Here is a 20,965-nt window from a genome sequence, read left to right on the forward strand (position 1 = left end):
ACCAATTCACTGTTCTAAATGTGATTATTTATTTAAATAAGGTATAGCTACATGATAATTTCAATTACAAAAACATTGGGTTTCGTTTCTGCTCTTTGTCAAAACACCAATCATCATTCCAAAGAGACTCCAATAATCCTATATTCGTTTTCGAAACAAAAACTCTGGACCGAACCGCCATGTTGATAGCGTTGGGAAATCACGGTTCTTTTCGCGTTTGACGAGATGCCTATCACATCACATGTATTTCACACTCAGCTACGATACATACATCCCTGATTTCATCATACCATTAAGAATCAAAGGACATTTTGTCTAAGTCACCAATACAAACGGTCCAAATGAAATCAACCGCAATATTCAAGTGTGAAACCAAACCCTGTGCTCTTCTCATTGAAAAAAATGTAAACAAAGCAAACTTCTAGTTTTACTTAACATTTTCTACTATTCCGAGAGATTTAGTCGTCAATTTGTTGCCTACATTAGCTCGGATTATTACGAATATGCAATCCTTGCAAAAATAGAGGAATAATTAATTAGAGTATAGATACTTTTTTGGAAAAGTCAGCAGAAATCGTTCCACGTGACGCCATGATATTGACGCAAAATCACACACACTGACGACGGTATTGGTCTGCCTGCCCACATAGTATCAAGGCGAGAATGGAAACATAAAAACAAACAGAACTTGTTGATTTCAGATTGATTCTGATTACTTAACTTACATGATTCATTTATGTAAGTATGTGATCCCAGCATCACGGTAAAACCTACTCCAAACATTCCGCGTACTGCTTTCAGTGAACTCGCTACGTTATGACGGGTGGTTACCGGTAGTGATGTCATATTAGTATACGTCAACATCAACATCGTTGTACATATTTGTTATTTCCTTTGAGGTGCGGGTGAACTAGCACACAACGCATTCAGTTCATGAAGTAGTTTACTGTTTCAATCTTCAATTATAATTTGAATCTCTCTTCAATATCTTTTCACCCAGTAAAATAATGCACTGCTGCAAAATGGGTACATGTATGCAGTACTGTTACTAATATAATCTAAAATGCCAGATAATTTATGAAACTCATAATAATCAGCTGTTTTTTTATCACAGAAATTGACATTCATCGTGTTATTCTTCCTAAAAGATGCCTGGTGAATGTACCACACTGCAGCATATACATATTTCCTTTGGAGAATTGTGAAATATTCATTGTGGCAAATTTATATACATAGGTTAAATAAAACATGCCCTTCATTTCTTAAATTAAAGTAAATGTACACCTGAAGGAAATTCGTCACGTTTTATTTTTTATTAAGGTATAACTCATTAGACAACTCAGTGGACAACTATTTGTTTTACATTTGGATTTTATCGTCTAATTGGCGGAACATTTGCAGCTAAGGCTTTTTGTCAGAATTCTCGCGAGACCCGAGTTGTATGCAACTCGCCGCCGTGTGAATGCCGAGTTGTATACAACTTCAGTTTGTGCAACTAATTGCATACAACAAGTTGTATACAACTAGTTGTACCGTGTGAATGCCCCTTAAGTCCTTGTCAAAGTGCCCAGTAGTTAAGATATCATAAGGACTAGTAGAAATTAGCCATTTTTAAGGGTTTTGCTATATGTTTTCATTATCAGGACTATTTGACTAAACATGTGAATTTCTATTGCTGTAAACACTAGGAATCATCAACACTCACTGGTTGCTGCCAAACTGCCGGACCAGCTTGCCCTTCTTGTCAAGGATAATGACCACATTCTCAGGTATGGGATCCTTTGGGATCAGCTTGTTGTTGATGTCAAATGTGCTGCAACAAAGATTAATACTCAATGTAGGACCACTGCTACATACATAAGTGGTTTGGTGCATGTAGAGGAAATGAATTAGTTCAATAACTGGAAATTTACCAATAAATTGTACATTTACATACTTATCCTATCTAACACTATGCATTTCTTTTTCTTCGATTTGAGAAATCGTTTAGAAAAAACAACCAAACTGTATTCTCTAACGATCAAACACATCTACACAGGGTGGCGATAAGAAAGAGAATGAAGTGACAGACACAGAGGGCATGTGATCAGGTTGTGTAGATCGGTATGCATAGGATTACCTGCGGGACCCATTTGTTGGGGAGGTGGCCATGCTGATGCTGGGGTGTGTTTAGGTGATTATTTTTTAGAAGTCGAGACTTGGTTCAAGCATGTTTCCATATAGGATCGAAGAAATAAGAAATACATAGTGTGAGACAGGAAAAGTTTAAAAATTAAAAGCTGACGTATCACTGGTAACAACGTAAAGTTAAATCCAAATAAAATCTAAAAGATATGGAACATACCTGCTGTCCCACTGTCTACTGCCTCTGTGGAAGATGTACACATTTCCATCCTTGTCCGTGGCTATACCTCCGATCTGACCTAGGGTCAGTTGCTGTGCCGGCCAAGAGCCGTCAAACACCAGTGGATCCGGGAGGTCGACTGGCTGGTCTGCAACAGATCCAGGAGCATGTTACTGGTTGCGTGTGATGTTACACACACCCAGGGAGTCACTCTCAGTCCCCTAGATCATGATATTATCTGTCTCAGATGACTGATTAACGGTAGTCTTCAGTAGGTTGAGAACAGAAGAATGAATGATCTTAAAGCAGAAATTAAGTGAACAAAAGATGACCACTTGGGATCATATTATTTCTGAAGTGCTAGTCAACTTCACACCTTTAGCATAACCTAGACATGCAAGCGAGGGAGTCTCTATGGGTGGGATCACAGAAAGGGATCAATATGACCTCAGACTTGAGGCATTCAAACAATATATTTGTACATTCAAACAATTCAAGAAACACACAGACTAATACATAGAACTAGTGCATCAACAATACATACTAGTGTATATCAGCTTTCTCCCCATGATGACAATGTTTGAACAATTTGAACACAAGCCAGGTAAGCTGGCAGCTAACAGCATGACCATCAAGCTGGGACATGGAACTAACACAGTCAGGCCAACTGGGAGTTACAGCTAGACACATGACTCATAAGCTCGGGGGCCGACAACATTCCTTCACTCTGACACAGGTACTCAGCTGGTTCGTTATTCTCTCTGTCAAGAACAGTGATGCCATGAATCATAATCCATCCTGGAATACCTACAAGATAAACCAGCTCGTCCCATGCTGTCAGTGTCTGACACTTGTGGTACACAATTCAGGAACGGTTTCTATGCCGATCCCTGCTCCAGACATCACATCACACTTCAATATATCCCTAGCATAGTGAGAATAATTGTTTGTTGTTTAATGCTGTACTCAGCAATATTCCAGCTATATGACAGCAGTCTGTCAATAATCAAGTCTGGTACAGACAATCCAGTGATTGACATCATGTACATCGTTCCACACAATGGGGATGAGATGACATGCATCAACCAAGTCAGCGAGCCTGACCACCTGATGCTGTTAGTTGCCTCTTACGACAAGCATAGTTGTCTTTTACAGCAAGCATGGGTTGCTGAAGGCCTACTCTACCCCGGATCTTGCAGGTCAAGAATAAATGACTAAGTTGGAAGGAAATATGTACTTCCCAGGTGTTAACATATCTGTCTGCACATAGGGCACATTTACCTTTTCAGGTATATTAGATATCTGAGTGGTAGTTGATTCCTCCCTAAAATACACACTAGGTGATGGTTATGTACACTACAATAATGAACATCATAACACACAAAGGAAATAAGTGGTTGAGGGTAAAGAAAACATTACAATGAATGAAAGCCTAAACAACGGATTTGCCAGTCAAGGTTCTAGGGATTATTGCATCGGTCACATGGTATTCGTAAACACATTGTTCAGTCTATGTAGATATTGGGGGGTGACTCCACAGCTTTCTCTACACTGGTTACATAAAGGGTCTGGCGGATGCATAGTAGTCTATAGGTGGCACCGTCGTCTAAGAACCTGCAGTTCACTGTGTAGAGTTGTGTCCCTTGCCAGGAACATATGATTGTGGTTTCATAACCACAATTGCCCTGTTTATGTTTCAAGGTTTGCAAGCACCAGACCTGTTTTAGTGGGTTTCGTTGGTAAACGTTGGAGACCTGAATCAATTCAGGCTTTCCGCCCATATTAAGCTGAAACGCCATGATATAACAGGAATACTGTTAGATGGGGCATTAAACCAAACTTACTAGCTCAAAGGACTGGCAAAGTACTCTACCCCAGTGTTACAAGATATACTCTGTTCTCACATTGACTGCTTCTTTATCATTCAGTGCTGTGCAAAGCGGGTGGCTCATCTCTACATACACATAAAACAGTAAACACATTCATCGATCAACGACAACAATGAAATAAACACACAAGCACACACAATCACTAGACGACTGAATCAAACTGCAGCAGCAGCGTGCAACTCTACCAGCAACTACTACTTATATGACATATCGGAAAACAACGCTACACAACACTTCATCTGCTAACATGCGACAACGATGTGTCTTACGATTGGCTTCACTTTGACTGCCATGATCAGCAGAGCTGCTCAGAGTTCTCCCCCCTTGTCTTGGCCTCTCAGTTGGTCTGGCGACATATCCTCTAGACTTGTACTCTGAATCGGAGTTCTTCGGGGATGGTTGTCTGGCTTGTGGAACCTCACTAAGCTGGCGGTTCATTGCTTCAAAAGCCTTGTTCCTGTTCCTGTTACGATTCCGTGGGAAACTACTCCGCGAGTAAGCATCAAGGTCGTCATAATAATCTTGTCCGAACCTTTTCTGATTTCTTAGAGGACCTAAGTTTTTCAAATATTGGGAATACAAAGAATAGTCGGGATAGTCTTCTTGCATGGAGTAGCCTTGGCCGCCCAAGTATGGCATGTCATTACCTGTCTGGTCCACAGTTTGTGCCGCCTGGGTCGCCATGACTGCATGATGATGATGCCCCTTAGCTTCCTCCTCAAGGTCCGGGTTGGGGGGCAGGGGGACGTCCGAGTCGTCAGGGATGTCGGCCATGAGCTTGGGTTGCCTGTTGCCACCACACTGCCCCGAGGGCATCTTGACGCTGGAGTCGGTGTAGTACATGATGTAGAAATTGCACATCTCGTCAGCTCCTGTAGCTCTGTTGGGGAATAACCAGATCAGTGTCAGGCATTGCTTCCAAACTCTCAAATGAAAGTTATTTGTAAGTGGCAATGAGCAAATACCAATATGATAAGGAGTCTTTTATTACATTACATTCACACAGCTTGGTTACATCCCACACTATTTGTTCAACTATGTTGTAGCAGACCTATAGTGCAAACAATCCAATTCTTGGTATGGTTGATAGCCGGCTGATAGCCAGCTGATGGCCGGTTGATGGCCAGCTGATGGCCGGTTGATAGTCAGCTGATAGCCAGCCGATAGCCAGCTGACGGCCAGTTGATAGCAAACTGATAGCCAGCTGATGGCTAGCTGATGGCCAGCTGGAGTACAGCTGCCCAATGTTGATGAGTACGATGACACACAATCAGCCAGGTCACAGCCAATTCTCATGTCAGCTGGAGACCTATATCACAATAACAAATCTAGACCAAAGTCAATGAACGACACCTGGATGGAAACATAATTTATCTTTTAAACTTACCCAATGTTTGTGACCCTATTTCTGCCTGTTGAATCAAAGGTACATCGCGCAGCCTGTTTTAATAAAAAAGTACTAAATGAAGATGGTACTGCATGTTTGTTTGTTTTTAATGCCGCACTCAGCAATATTCCAGCTACTTGACGGCGGTCTGTAAAAAATCAAATTTGGACAATACAATACAGTGATTAACATCATGACCATTGATCCTTGCAACTGGGATACAATGACATGGATCAACAAAGAGATGGACCACCCGATCCCGTTAGTCGCCTCTTACAACAAGCATGGTTGCATTTTATGGCAAGCATTGGTTGCTGGAGACCGAGTCTACCCCGGATCTTCACGGGTTTGGTGCTGTATGTATCAATGGAAGATGCAACTGACATGACGCTGTGGGATACCCTGACACACTGTTCTGTGTGTCTGATGCAGTCTGACTCCTACAATCAAACCCTCCCCATCATACCTAATACAAATACATCAAGAGTTTGGGTCGTGTGGTGTCAGCTCCTGGACATATCCTTCACAATGTTCAGGCGAGAAGTGACAGGGTGTCCTTACATAAAACATGCATCCTGCTGCCAACCACATTGACTTGATTGACTAAATATTTTCTGGGTAGTCCTCAGGATCCTCAGGTTAAGAGGCCTGGGAAATAATGGGATACACCTATCACCATGTGAAGTAAAGTTAGATCATATCTCTTCCTTCATCTACAAGTTACATCTCACGAGGAGGGTGAAACCATCAAAAAGTAATGTCTCAGCTTACCAGTCCATCACCCGGGTTCACAACGAAGGAGCCATTGACTGGGTAAAATGCCTGAAAAATGATAATCAATTATCATGATTATACTCTGCAGAAACAAAGGGGACAAGAATGAAGAAGATACTTCATGGCGTGTCATCACTGACTCTCCTGCTCGTTTTTGTCTGCATCTACGTAGCTGAAGCTATATAGCCATGTTCTAACCAGTTGTTGACCACTAGGACTGGGACGATGATACCTTGGTGGGACAATAACGATAAAGTATCACGATACCTTGCTCACGTTCCAATACTTATCACAATACCTTGCTCACAATCTGATACGTATTAAAATACCTTGCTCACGATCCGATATGTATTAAAATACCTTGCTCACATGCCATTACTCATCACACTACCTTGCTCATGATCCGATACGTATTAAAATACCTTGCTCACGTGCCATTACTCATCACACTACCTTGCTCACAATCCCATACGTATCACAATACCTTGTTCACTATCCAATAGGAATGTTGATACCTTACTCACGATATGATACGTATCACAATACCTTGCTCACTATCCAATCAGTATCGTCAATACCTTGCTTGGACAATCATGATAAGGTATCACGATACCTTGCTCACGATCCGATATGTATCCAGATACGTGAATGTATCGGGATATCTGTGGCCCATAAGCCATCTTTTTCATAGATGGCTGAATACCTGGTATTTACAGTTGGCACTGTCAAGTATGGCGGATGGACAAAAATATTTAAGTTTCACTACTAATTAGTGTAACAGTTACTAAAGCAAACTTTTAAGATAAGAATCAATATTTTGTAATAGCACCTCCTATACATAAACATCACATTGAAATAATAAAACAAGAAGTGGACACCTGTCACTATCAGTCAGTCCTGTCTTCATTCATACCACAGAATCTGAGGCCACGTAAAGACAGGGAAGACAAGAGTATGTGGGTGAAAAGAGAACAGTATTAAACGTCACAACATTTAAAATGAACTTCCTAAGTACCTGTACTGTCATGTAGTGGAGGAAACAGCTGACGAGCACCTACCTGAGGCCACTGTGGATTGCCCTTGCCAATTTCATACCAGGTGTCGTTGAAGACATAGCCAGTTATTACCTTTCCTGAAATTTGACATTAACAGTATTTCAGCATTCTTTCTATCAGAAACGAACATCACAAAACATCAAACTGAAGAGCCGAGGTAAAGTGGGTTTAACGGGGGATTTAAGATTATTTTACTCATGTATATAGATGTGTGTATGGTGTTTGTATGGACGTGTGTATTTGATTGCTGGTACAAGTCCAGACAAATGACAGTTTTAGAGTGCTGGCCCACTGAGATACCATTCTGCAGTTTACAATATTACACCGATTCAGGCTGTCCTATCCGTGTTACAACTGCATGTGTCCATGTTACAGTTGTATGTGTCCGTGTTACAGCTGCATGTGTCCATGTTACAGCTGTATGTGTCCGTTACAGCTGCATGTGTTCAAGTTACAGCTGCATGTGTCTGTGTTACAGCTGCATGTGTACATGTTACAGCTCCATGTGTCCATGTTACAGTTGCATGTGTACATGTTACAGCTCCATGTGTCCATGTCACAGCTGCATCTGTCCTGTGTTACAGCTACATGTGTCCATGTTACAGCTGCATATGTCCTGTGTTACATCTGCATGTGTCCATGTTACAGCTGTATGTGTCCGTGTTACAGCTCCATGTGTCCATGTTACATCTGCATGTGTCCGTGTTACAGCTGCATGTGTCAGTGTTACAGCTGCATGTGTCAGTGTTACAGCTGCATGTGTCCGTGTTACAGCTGCATGTGTCAGTGTTACAGCTGCATGTGTCCATGTTACAGCTGTATGTGTCCGTTACAGCTGCATGTGTTCAAGTTACAGCTGCATGTGTCTGTGTTACAGCTGCATGTGTACATGTTACAGCTCCATGTGTCCATGTTACAGTTGCATGTGTACATGTTACAGCTCCATGTGTCCATGTCACAGCTGCATCTGTCCTGTGTTACAGCTACATGTGTCCATGTTACAGCTGCATATGTCCTGTGTTACATCTGCATGTGTCCATGTTACAGCTGTATGTGTCCGTGTTACAGCTCCATGTGTCCATGTTACATCTGCATGTGTCCGTGTTACAGCTGCATGTGTCAGTGTTACAGCTGCATGTGTCAGTGTTACAGCTGCATGTGTCCGTGTTACAGCTGCATGTGTCCATGTTACAGCTGCATGTGTCCGTGTTACAGCTCCATGTGTCCATGTTACATCTGCATGTGTCCATGTTACAGCTGCATGTGTCCGTGTTACAGCTCCATGTGTCCATGTTACAGCTCCATGTGTCCATGTTACAGCTCCATGTGTCCATGTTACAGCTGCATGTGTCAGTGTTACAGCTGCATGTGTCAGTGTCACAGCTGCATGTGTCCGTGTTTCAGCTGCATGTGTCCATGTTACAGCTGTAACTAGTCCAAGGGGATGACATTCTTGTACCAGTTGTGTCCTAGCACAGCTGTTTACTACATACCTAGACTGTGAGCATGGGTCCTGTAGGCGAAGGGGTGCATAGGCTTGGGGCCTCTGTACACACAGCTGATGTCAGAGTGAGTCTCTGCAAGCAAACATGGCTTTCTTACGACTACTGAAAAACTGTTCTTAAATTCAAATGCATATACACCTGTGACAACACAGTTAACAAACCTCAACACCACCAGGTAACTGAGCAATCCTAGGATGATCTTGATTATATATTTTCATTGTACTTATTTCAATTCTGGGAATACCATAAAACTAAGGAAAATATTGCTCTTGTGATTGAAAATGATCCCAATTATCCATGTGCAACCTCCCAGGTTGGGCTGCACTAATCATACATTTGCAAGAAATACAACCTTGATCCAGGCAAGACAGGTAAAACCTTTAACTATCTTTTCAACCACACACAAAATGTTTTGATGAATCCTTCAATAATAAAGATGAATGTGTGGTGTGGAAGCCATTTACTTACTGGGTGTGTTTGGGGGGATCACAATACTGTAGGACGCCATCAGATGTATGCCTGCTACATACTTTTGTCTAAAACAGATAATGACAATCACATCTTTACAAAATATTCTCTGATATTTCTCATTTGGAAAATACATATAATTGATAATTGAACTGGTTGTACACTGCCCTAAGTATATGCCTTGATGGTCACACGATAATGACACAAACTGTTTGGAAATATTTCCAGTAGGACTTTGTGTGTACTATCAATTTTACCAGTACAACTGAGACACGTAATAGACCATACATTCTCACCTTTTCGCAGTAAGATAGATACGTATCCCTGAGTAGTCCCGTGGTGTAGTTTCTGCAAGACAAGATCATGTTCAACAGGTGCTTGTTCTAACAGTCACACTTAAAACAATACATGGTCCAAACATCGGGAGTGGATAACTGTCTTGGTTCAAACACACTCTTGCATAATAGTAATTTATTTCTGCTTTCTGAATCCTGGGTAAAAATACTATTAACAATTAAACCATGCACTTGGCCCAATGTTTAAGAGGACCCTGTCTGGGAAGCAACTGTATTTGTTGGATACTTCTAGTTTCAATTGTTATCATTCAGTGTTGTTGGAAATTTAGGTACATTGGGTGTCCTTATGTAGAATCCAGAATCCAGATACTTCAAATACTGTGTAACAACATAAATGGGTTCATTTATTTGGAGCTCACATGATCAGACAATCCAAGCACTTGTTCAAGGTAGGACACAGCATTCCTCATGACAGGGATACGTGTCTACTCAGGTAAGAGAGTCAGTCAGTTGGGGTCAATACCTCTTTGAACAGTATTATAGCTATATCATGGCATGTCAGCTTAATATGGGAGAAAGCCATTAGTGATGCAGGTCTATGGCATTTACTTCTTTGGTGAAACCCAAGAGCACCGGTATGTTGCTGACAAACCTAGAAAAAGTAATTTTGAACCACAATCATAGGTTTCTGGCATGCCAAAGGGATGCAACTCTCTGCACAGCAAATTGTGACGCCATATACAACTGGACCACCTGAGCTTACTCAGGAAGGAGACAATGTTTGGAGACATACAGACGGCACAAGCTGTCGACTGAGAAATGCATAGATAATTCTTTTCGCTCTCGGCCAAAAAAACAATAGCCAAGGTTACATAGGGCACACCTCTGTAGTAGAATCACTTCAGATTCACACAAAGTTAAATCTGACTAATAATTACATGAATTATAACAAGGCAAACTTATGGCTAAGTTGACTTTACTCATGGTCAGGCATGTTCAACCAACAAGAACTGTCCTACTTCAGCAGCTGCCATTGTTTGATCTGGTCTACTTTCTGTTTACTGGAACTAACAGATCGGTCAAAGTGTCTGTAAACTATCTGAAAGAACTTTTATAATGGCCTTGCTAAAATGAATGGTAGTTTCATGACTATGAGAGTGTGTGTACACAGCAGCCTGTAAATATACTGAGTCTGGTACAAACAAACCAGTGGTCAATATTATGAACATACAACCGCAATGCCAAGTCACCAAGCTTGACCATCTCCTCCACTCTATTTTCCTCTTACAGCAAGCAACAGAGTGCTGGGGACTTACTCCAACCTGGGTCATGGAGATGGGACGTTTATTGAGGGACTTACTCCCACCTGGGTCATGGAGATGGGACGTTTATTGAGGGACTTACACCAACCTGGGTCATGGAGATGGGACGTTTATTGAGAGAATTACTCCAACCTGGGTCATGGAGATGGGACGTTTATTGAGGGACTTACAACAACCTGGGTCATGGAGATGGGACGTTTATTGAAAGACTTACTCCAACCTGGGTCATGGAGATGGGACGTTTATTGAAAGACTTACTCCAACCTGGGTCATGGAGATGGGACGTTTATTGAGGGACTTACAACAACCTGGGTCATGGAGATGGGACGTTTATTGAGAGACCTACTCCAACCTGGGTCATGGAGATGGGACATTTATTGAGGGACTTACACCAACCTGGGTCATGGAGATGGGACGTTTATTGAGGGACTTACAACAACCTGGGTCATGGAGATGGGACGTTTATTGAGAGACTTACTCCAACCTGGGTCATGGAGATGGAACGTTTATTGAGGGACTTACACCAACCTGGGTCATGGAGATGGGACGTTTATTGAGAGACTTACTCCAACCTGGGTCATGGAGATGGGACGTTTAATGAGAGACTTACTCCCACCTGGGTCATGGAGATGGGACGTTTATTGAGAGACTTACTCCAACCTGGGTCATGGAGATGGGACGTTTATTGAGAGAATTACTCCAACCTGGGTCATGGAGATGGGACGTTTATTGAGGGACTTACAACAACCTGGGTCATGGAGATGGGACGTTTATTGAAAGACTTACTCCAACCTGGGTCATGGAGATGGGACATTTATTGAGAGACTTACTCCAACCTGGGTCATGGAGATGGGGACGTTTATTGAGAGACTTACTCCAACCTGAGTCATGGAGATGGGACGTTTATTGAGAAACTTACTCCAACCTGTGTCATGGAGATGGGACGTTTATTGAGAGACTTATTTTAAACTGGGTCTCCATGGTAATGGAGATGGGATGTTTATTGAGAGACTTACTCCAACCTGGATCTCAATGGTCATGGAGATGGTATGTATTGAGAGACTTACCACTGAACTTATGCTTGTAGTGTACTTGTAGCACTATGGTCTTGATGGAAGACGCTCTACCCACTCGAAAACCAACATCTGTCAACACAACAACATACACCGTCATCTGCAGGTACACACAGAGCATATTGCAACAGACTGTGCCATCTCAACAAGTTGTGTTATTTATACTTGTGCTACACATAAAACCTCTACTCCAGAGTCGGAGTCTATTTAAAACAAATTTGGTCTGGAAAACCATGCAAACAAAAGTCCATACATTAACAGACAGATCTACAAATAATGGTGTCAAGTGACAGATTCGGGCTAGTCGACTGTTAAACAACATGTATCTACATAGTGTATCAAGATTCTGATTTCTGTTTGGTGTAATCCACACTTTCCTCACTTCCAAAATTAATTAACTCATATCTGATAATAACACTCTACAGAGCTCAAAATGGTCAGCTAGATTCATTTTACACTTCAAAGTTGAAATATTAAATATATGTGAGGCATTTTATTGCAAATGAAAAGATTAAGTTGATGTTTCAGTAACAAAAGTTGATGAATTAACTGGTGCAGGATCATGATTACCACGAAAATAATAGTGGAGCATAATGCACATTAAAAGAATTTTGACAGTTGCAAGGTGTCCTTAATATCTTAAACTCAACATGATGGTTACTAATTTACATACTTATCTGTTACTAATTTAACCCTGTCACATCTCACCCCAAGGATATGAAGATTCTGTGGTTTTAACCAATTTAAAAGAGCCCTGAAGATATGTGATTACGAAAGTATCTTTACGGTACATTACAGAGAATGTAGCTGTACATGAGGTTTATTGCTCAGTACGTCAACTATTTGATCCTTTGATAGTGAAACTGAGGGAAAGGTATCAACTCATGACAAACCTCACCTTTAGGTAGGCGTGTGGGTGGAGCAGCCTTGGCCCAGGCGAATATGATCTGTTCCTCCGCTATGCCCCGGCACACTGCGGGGCACCTCCTACAGGCAGAAACAGTGAGTGAGTGAGTGAGTGAGTGAGTGAGTGGGTGAGTGAGTGAGTGAGTGAGTGAGTGAGAGTGTGAGTGAGTGAGTGAGTATGTGGGTGAGTGAGTGAGTGAGTGAGTGAGTGAGTGAGTGAGTGAGTGAGTGAGTGAGTGAGTGAGTGAGTGAGTGAGTGAGAGTGAGTGAGTGAGTATGTGGGTGAGTGAGTGAGTGAGTGAGTGAGTGAGTGAGTGAGTGAGTGAGTGAGTGAGTGAGAGTGAGTGAGTGAGTGAGTGAGTGAGTGGGTGGGTGGGTGGGTGGGTGGGTGGGTGGGTGAGTGAGTGATTGAGTGAGTGAGTGAGTGAGCAGATGGGTGCACATGGGTGGGTTATCAGGGTATTGTTCCCATTTCCTGGAACATACAGCATGTCACTTTGGATATGGCTCAATGAACTTCATGTTTAATTTCCGCGTTAAACGTTGTCAATAGCCCTGTAGTCTTTGCTAAACTGCATAATAGTCTACTTGTAGACATTTGCCCTTTGAAGGGTTTAGCTATATGTTCTTATTTCAAGGACTAGTGGACAAAAACTGTTAGTTTCAACCGCTGCATTTCCACGAGTTCTGGCCATGAACCTTGTGAAATATTACAGACAACAAAGCATATGCACTTTGAGAGTTTTGAAAATTTCAGAATAATAGGTATAAGAAACAAAAATGGTGTATGGTATGACACAGCCGGGAATCAATCCACTGACCTTACCCTCTCTGGGCAGTGTAGAATGAAGGGGCACACCTACCATATGTCCGTGTCTCTGGCCGGTTCCCCGTCACAGCCATACAGCAGGATGTGGTGAGCTGTCTTCACATCCGCCATTGCCTCAAACTGAACTGGAACACCATCAAATGTCCAAAGTATAACTATAAGGATCAATACTGAACACGGTAAACTCAATGTTTCACTGAAACCTCACCATCGTGTGAATATATATACACATCCTCATACACATGTGTATACACACATACACATGTGGGTGAAGTCAATGTTTATAGGCAGCTTCCCTGGGAGACTGACCATTACACATGAGCAGGGTTGGGACTCTCCTAAAAGGCGAACTATTTCATAATACTATTTTATCAACAATAGGATACAAATCTACACTTTTCATCCACAACACAGCTCATGGTTTTTTTTCTCGTCATGTCCATTTCATTCAGTTTATAAAAGCTGAGCAAATATATATTTTCTTCCCTAAAAAAGAATACTTTTTCCAATGTTATGTAGTATGACACACTGACCGATGTAGTTCTCGTCCGCAGCCAAGTCATCCAAACTGTAGCTTGAACAGAGGTAGGAATCCGGCTGAAACACAAGACACATCCTGCACATGTAGACCACTCAACACGTGCAACACGGGGACATCATGGAAAAAAACCACGATGTACATGTCAGTATTAAAAATGGACTTTGGCAATCTTTTACCCATAAAAAGATAATAGCTTCTACTGGAAGGTTCAAAGGTCTTTACCCTGATTAATAGCTGGAGGTGTAACTGAAATTCCCCCAACAAATTTGAACACCTTTATTAACTGATGGTCAGACAGACTAATTGGGGCCAATGTAAAGCCGAGAAAATTGGAATCAAGTCATCAGTCTCGTAAAGATTTACAATGAAAAGCCGAGAAAGTTGGAATCAAGTCATCAGTCTCGTTAAGATTTATGATGAAAAGATGAGAAAGTTGGAATCAAGTCATCAGAGTCTCGTAAAGATTTACGATGAAAAGCCGAGAAAGTTGGAATCAAGAAATCAATCTCGTTAAGATTTACGATAAAAAGCCGAGAAAGTTGGAATCAAGTCTTCAATCTCGTTAAGATTTACCATGAAAAGCCGAGAAAGTTGGAATCAAGTCATCAATCTCGTTAAGATTTACGATGAAAAGCCGAGGAAGTTGGAATCAAGTCATCAGAGTCTCGTACAGATTTATGATGAAATTCAATCTAGTAACTGATCTTGCAATGAATATCATTGGGACACGTATCAGTTTCAAGCAGCACCAATTTCATCCACTGATGCAGGCCAATATTGACACTGGGTGGTCCTATCAGCATACATATCATTAAACCATTCATTGTCATGTCATATTATTAATGTGGTGTACACAAATAATGACTTGATACCTAAAATATGAATAGCAATATATGCCAACAGATCATATCATAAATCACATTTCATTGACAGCCACAAATTATTTCTTCATCTGTTCCATCTACATTACAAGGCCCATATGTTGCCACACGCATCGTACAACAGAGAGAGCTGGAGTATAAGAATAACGGAACTGTTTATCCACATACATAAACTATTTCCTCCACATACATAGCCTTACTCTGGTGCTAAACATGCTTTATGAAATAGGGAAGCATTTCTGCAATAAAGCTCACTATAATGAAACATTAATGAATTTATCCCTATTACTAACTACACATGTACCAAATTATGTTACATCTTGAACGAAAGTGGCCTAGTAATGGAAATGAAAAGGTTTTTCAATATGGCTGCCATTGTGGCCATGTTGAAAATCCGATTCGAGCCTATTGCAAAAATTGGTCATTGGTGGAGCAAGTACCGTATTTGACCCATTAAGCGCCCTGGGCGCTTAAAAGAAGACAGAAGGGGTGGGCACTTATTGGGGCCAATTCAGAGTAAACTCATCAGTAAGCCTTACCGTATTTTCTTGAGAATAGTGCACACTTTTCCTCTCCAAAAAACACAGCTGTGTAGAAGGGGGTGCACATTATACACGAATTAATGAGTTTTGATGTTATTTTCCCCCATAGAAAGACATTACTGTGAGCACGTAACACCGGAAATACCATGTCAACAAATCCATACTGAAGTTCGCAAATTATTCACTGTCTGGCTATAAAAAGTGTTCTTTGTATATCTGGACTTTAGTTTGTAACTTATTTCATTAATTTTATTCAAAATTCATTTTAATATTGTTTTAAATAATTTCGACGAAATTGTGTGTGAAGCGATCGGAAGATCGCACAACTCACTGTTATTAACAGAATACCGCTATTGATGCCTTGAAACGAACTTAAGTCGACAGAGAATGGATACATATATCATAAATGCCATACTTTGATTCGTTAAAAGTCATATTTGTTTTTGTTGGACGATTCTATGTCAACACGTAATTCTCGCAATCAAGCGATCACGTGCACGGGAGCATCGACGGTGACTGGTCAGACTGGTTCCATGTAAAAAATAACGCTGAGCAATAGCGCTCAGCTGCTTCGCTTAGGGTTATTATAATTTAAAATATGTTTAGTAAAAGCTGCATCTAAATTAACAAGATATTGGAATATATTATTCCTGATAAAAAAATAGTTTCAGATACAACTTTTGCTGATCCTTGCATTTAAAATCCTGTAAAGTTATATTATTGGGTGTGTCTTGACCGAATCACCGGTAGATTCCAAGAAAACGTGTGTACAGCTGATTGCTGTGTCCGGCTTAGTTTACAAGAAAATGCACAAGGTAATCTTAATCCCTGGATATAAAACAATGCCTAGCTGAACAAAAAATACAATTTAAACGGTAAATTAACATGTCTGGTGATTTTTTTATATCAAATTTCGAATTTGTGCTGACGAAGTTTCTCAAGACCCGTTCGTTTGCCGGACTTCGCTGAAGGGGTATGGTGTAATTTTTTTCTGTGCATAATATTCAAAGTCACAAATATCTAAAATAAACAGAATACAGTCATGCCCCGCTTATACGGACTTCAAATATCCGGAAACCTCGGTTCCCGGACGATTTTCATTTAAAACAAAATAATTACTATATAAATTTTCGGGGTGGGGGGGCGCTTAATGGGTCGAATACGGTACATGAAATTAGGCTCTATTGGCCCTGTGGTTTCTGAAAACATGTTTACGATGCACAACAGACAACTGCCGACTGCCGACTGACAAAAATGCTAGGACATCAGCGCTTGACTTTCAGTTAGGTAATATAATGAAATTGTGAATTGATGTATAAGTGTTTACAATCTTTAAGCCTTGGGGGATAGGGCGATACTGTTGAAATCATAAAGCTGTCACTGGTTGTGACATATTGCATTGACTGAAGGCTATCACTAATGTGGATGTTTCAATTCAAACTTGATGAATAACCACTTTTTTTACATGATGATGAGTCAGTGAGTGATTTAAACAAACTTTGAACTGTATTTGACTGATATCATAGTGAGCATGGGGTATTGGAAGTGATAAACATGCTCGGCCTGCAAATACATATCATGATATAATGCAACAAACCTTATGGCCGCCCTGCAATACACATGGCAACATATTGTATGTCACTAAAATATTGTATGTCACTAAAATATTGAACTCAGAAGCATCAATCAAGAAAAAATTCTCTACTTCAGCCTTACCCTTATTCTTAACAACTTTCCAGGCGGAAAGTATGACTGTCGCCATGTTGGGGCCCTGGATGTTAACTGATCGTTAACGGAAATGTAAGAAGTTATGGAAATGCACCAAGGGTGGTATGACCTAACCATGATCTTCGAGATAAACAAATTATATTGCATCCTCCCTGTATTGGGTGCTGGCCCACACTGAAATACATACAACACATGTATCTCCTTGTGGTGACTTTTTTCAAAATGTGTCTCTATTCACTCAGCAGTGAATGGGTACCCGGTAGGATGAGATGGCAATGTGGTCGTTAACTCTATAGCGTTTAACAGGCAGCTTGGGTTGTATACACCCTAGGGAGCTGAGAATAGTTGTTGAGCGCACGCTGATCATCATCATCATCATCATCATCATCATGATGTTATTTTGTGTTAATTTACCATCACACTCATTCACAGAAAGGTAGAATATGTATGTTTAACATGATCATATTTCTCATTATTGTTTGAAATTAAGGGAAGTATAAACAGGTTGAAACATGAAATACTGAATTGTACACATGTCACTATCACAATCACTATCCCAATCATTTACTCCTTGTTAAAATATTGATTTTGGAGCTGCTACTGACAGGTGTCCAACATGTGTTGCCGCTGTGAGCACATACCGGTACATACTACACCCATTCCCAGGTAGAAAAATGTTTGCTATGATAAATCAATGTATTGAACAAGGGCACATTTATTTTAAATGTGTCACAAAATTATTACAGCTTAATGATACACTGATTTATCATCACGTTTGATGCAATATTACTGTAGGAGTAAAGATAGAAATCACTCCCAAATGTCAGCTTTAGTTAGTCATATTACATACATGAATGTTCTAAACTCTAAAGATACAGAACTGTCACTATGTTGCTGAAATGATGCTGATGCGACATTAAATTTGAACTCTCTCACATGCAGAAGAATGTGTATGTGGTGTTACCTTGTAATGCTGCGTGACTGAGCCAATCCACTGAGGTACCGATCATTTGATACTTGGCTAACATTTTATGATAAAAATTGTCCCAGAAAATAATAGTTATAAAATAATTAGTCTCCATACAAAATTCCAGAATATTCAATAGTCAGTTCCCAAGTAACCTCTTGCAGTCACAATGCATATGAATTGCTGCTGCTGCTGCTGCTGCTGCTGCTGCTGCTGCTGCTGATGATGATGATGATGATGATGATGATGATGATAATGATGAATCGATGATTCAATCTAGCATATCTTTGTAGGGTTCCACCATGACCACAGTCACATGATTCTAGGATCATAAATAGAAGCATTGTCTCAGACTGACTGTTTATTCCAGAAAAAGTTGGTGTCTTTTTCCCCTAAGCTTCTTATGGAAGGGTCCCACCAGTTTGGCAACCAGAATAATTACTGCTTGTTGTTTGATATAAAACTTTATATCTTTTATGATTTAGCTCTAAACTTATGAAGAATATAACAATCTTCACTGCTATTTCGTCTTTCAATCCCAGTGGGATCTGTTTTGGCAAGAAACTAGGTTACTCTTTGGCACTGCATTTTCATAATTACTTGAACTGGGTCAACAAATTGAAAAATTAAAAAAAAAATATTGTCTGATCTTAAACTTGAGTCTTATTACTTTGTGAAGTCAAATAACACATTCCTCATGCAAGGTAACATTTCCAATGAATGCAGATTTCAATGCTTGTTGGGGGGGTCAGGCTTGCTGACATGGTTGATGCATGACACCGTATCTCAATTGCGTGTATCAATGCTCATGATGTCAATCATGGATTGTCTGGTCCAGACTTGATTATTTACAGACCGATGTCATATAGCTGGAATAGAGCTGAGTGTGGCGTTAAACATCAAACAAACAAGATCTTTAACAGACGACCAGGATACACAGTTAAAACATACTCTGTCTGACCATGGCTATAACCTGGCATTACTCTTCATCTTCCAAAAATACCATGTTTTTTTTGCACACACAAGTTTGAAATCTAAGGGGTCCTGGATCCTTGAGGTTTGCACTATTTGAATCGAGGGATCTCCTCCATGTTTGGTTTCTGGTTAGTACATGGTCCCTTGATCAATTGACTTTCATGCCTAATTTCAAACAGTAAATTAACTGAACCAGGTGGATTCTGACCCACCTCTGACAATCAGCTCTTGACAATTCCCCATATCTACCAACCATCTATAGAGGTTATCACGCGAGTGTGTTTGGGGATGGTAAATATCCTGCATTAGGAATAAACATTGTATTTAGCGAGCCTTGGCGAGCTAAATACATAGTGTTTATTCCTAATACAGGATATTTACCTTCCCTAAACACACAAGCGTGATAACCTCTTTATCATATAATGTCATTCTTCAATTCTGTGCTTGAAAATCGCTTCCCCTCACTCACAAACATTACCTAAACATTGCGAGTTTTCCTGGAATGCGCGCATTGATATTTATTACGTCACAGGGTAGGTGATGTGTCAATCGGACAGTGACAGTAGCCAATATAGTTCAAACTGAAATCTGTTTCTTATACAGTGGCGAAGCAACATATACGCAAAACAACAATTGTTTTTACTTGCCTTTCGCGACAATCCATCGGTCTGTCCGCTAGAGTAACTGCCCTTTGTCAAAGGGAAGCTACTCTAACCCTAGTCTATGAGACATCACGGCCAGTGATTGTTCACAGTCGGCCTGTTCTGTCATAACGTTAAGAAGTGTAGTCAGATGTATACACAGCGCCAATACGAAACAAGGTAACAATTCATACATATTTCGCCTAAACCCAACTATTTTTATTTGTGGAAAAGGTTTCAAGCCGCAGAGGTCTACAAGCACAGATATGGCTTCTGATCCCGCTTGGCTAGGCCTAGTGCCCTCGCAAAATTGTTTCGAAATTTATATCTCCAAACTTATAAAATGCCTTAGTTACGTCGCAGTTCGACACTGACTTTCAGTATATAAGACTGTCTTTTTTAAATAATTGTAGCAATTATCCCTGTAGTTTATCCAGATTCACGATGGTTAATTCTGACTCGATCGCCGAATGACAAGTGCGACGCCATGTTTGTTTATAAACACTGAAAGTAGTCCCTACTTGACCTTTGATATTTGCATCTCTATCCGCATATGACCCCAACGGATATCGTTTTTATCTGTTGGCTTTATCCTGCCGAGAAACCTACCCATTATATGATAAAGAAAGATACACGCAAACTGTTATCAAAGTCAACAGATCTCCAACAGAACAGACTGCAGTCATGCATCTGTCGTGAGCAGCAGTATACTCATCATTTCAGGTCTCGAAGTTTACATTTTTACCAAGTAGCCATATGGCTACCAGTACTGTTTTCCAGGTAGCCAATGGAAAAATCAAGAAGTCAAGCCAACAGTGTAGGTAGCCCGATGCGTTTGAACT

At 40.6% G+C, this 20,965-nt stretch overlaps 1 protein-coding gene across 2 annotated transcripts in view; it reads right to left on the reverse strand.

The window, feature by feature from the left end:
• Positions 1–20,965, reverse strand: part of LOC139471293 (peptidyl-glycine alpha-amidating monooxygenase B-like) — a 41,506-nt gene that overhangs the window by 14,858 nt on the left and 5,683 nt on the right. The window contains exons 3-15 of one of the 2 annotated variants that reach the window (XM_071253607.1): positions 14,382–14,445; positions 13,883–13,973; positions 13,012–13,100; positions 12,108–12,185; positions 9,719–9,770; positions 9,423–9,490; positions 8,943–9,026; positions 7,453–7,526; positions 6,392–6,442; positions 5,621–5,673; positions 4,881–5,113; positions 2,345–2,492; positions 1,706–1,813 (exon numbers count right to left, since the gene is read on the reverse strand). In XM_071253607.1, the coding sequence (XP_071109708.1) occupies positions 1,706–1,813; positions 2,345–2,492; positions 4,881–5,113; positions 5,621–5,673; positions 6,392–6,442; positions 7,453–7,526; positions 8,943–9,026; positions 9,423–9,490; positions 9,719–9,770; positions 12,108–12,185; positions 13,012–13,100; positions 13,883–13,973; positions 14,382–14,445 (1,193 nt within the window). Of the gene's footprint in view, positions 1–1,705; positions 1,814–2,344; positions 2,493–4,502; positions 5,114–5,620; positions 5,674–6,391; positions 6,443–7,452; positions 7,527–8,942; positions 9,027–9,422; positions 9,491–9,718; positions 9,771–12,107; positions 12,186–13,011; positions 13,101–13,882; positions 13,974–14,381; positions 14,446–20,965 lie in introns of both variants that reach the window. The other variant, XM_071253598.1, reaches the window with a different exon arrangement.

The sequence above is a fragment of the Haliotis cracherodii genome, unplaced genomic scaffold (genome assembly GCF_022045235.1).
Source record: "Haliotis cracherodii isolate W230 unplaced genomic scaffold, xgHalCrac1.p SCAF_1, whole genome shotgun sequence".
NCBI classification, from domain to species: domain Eukaryota; kingdom Metazoa; phylum Mollusca; class Gastropoda; order Lepetellida; family Haliotidae; genus Haliotis; species Haliotis cracherodii.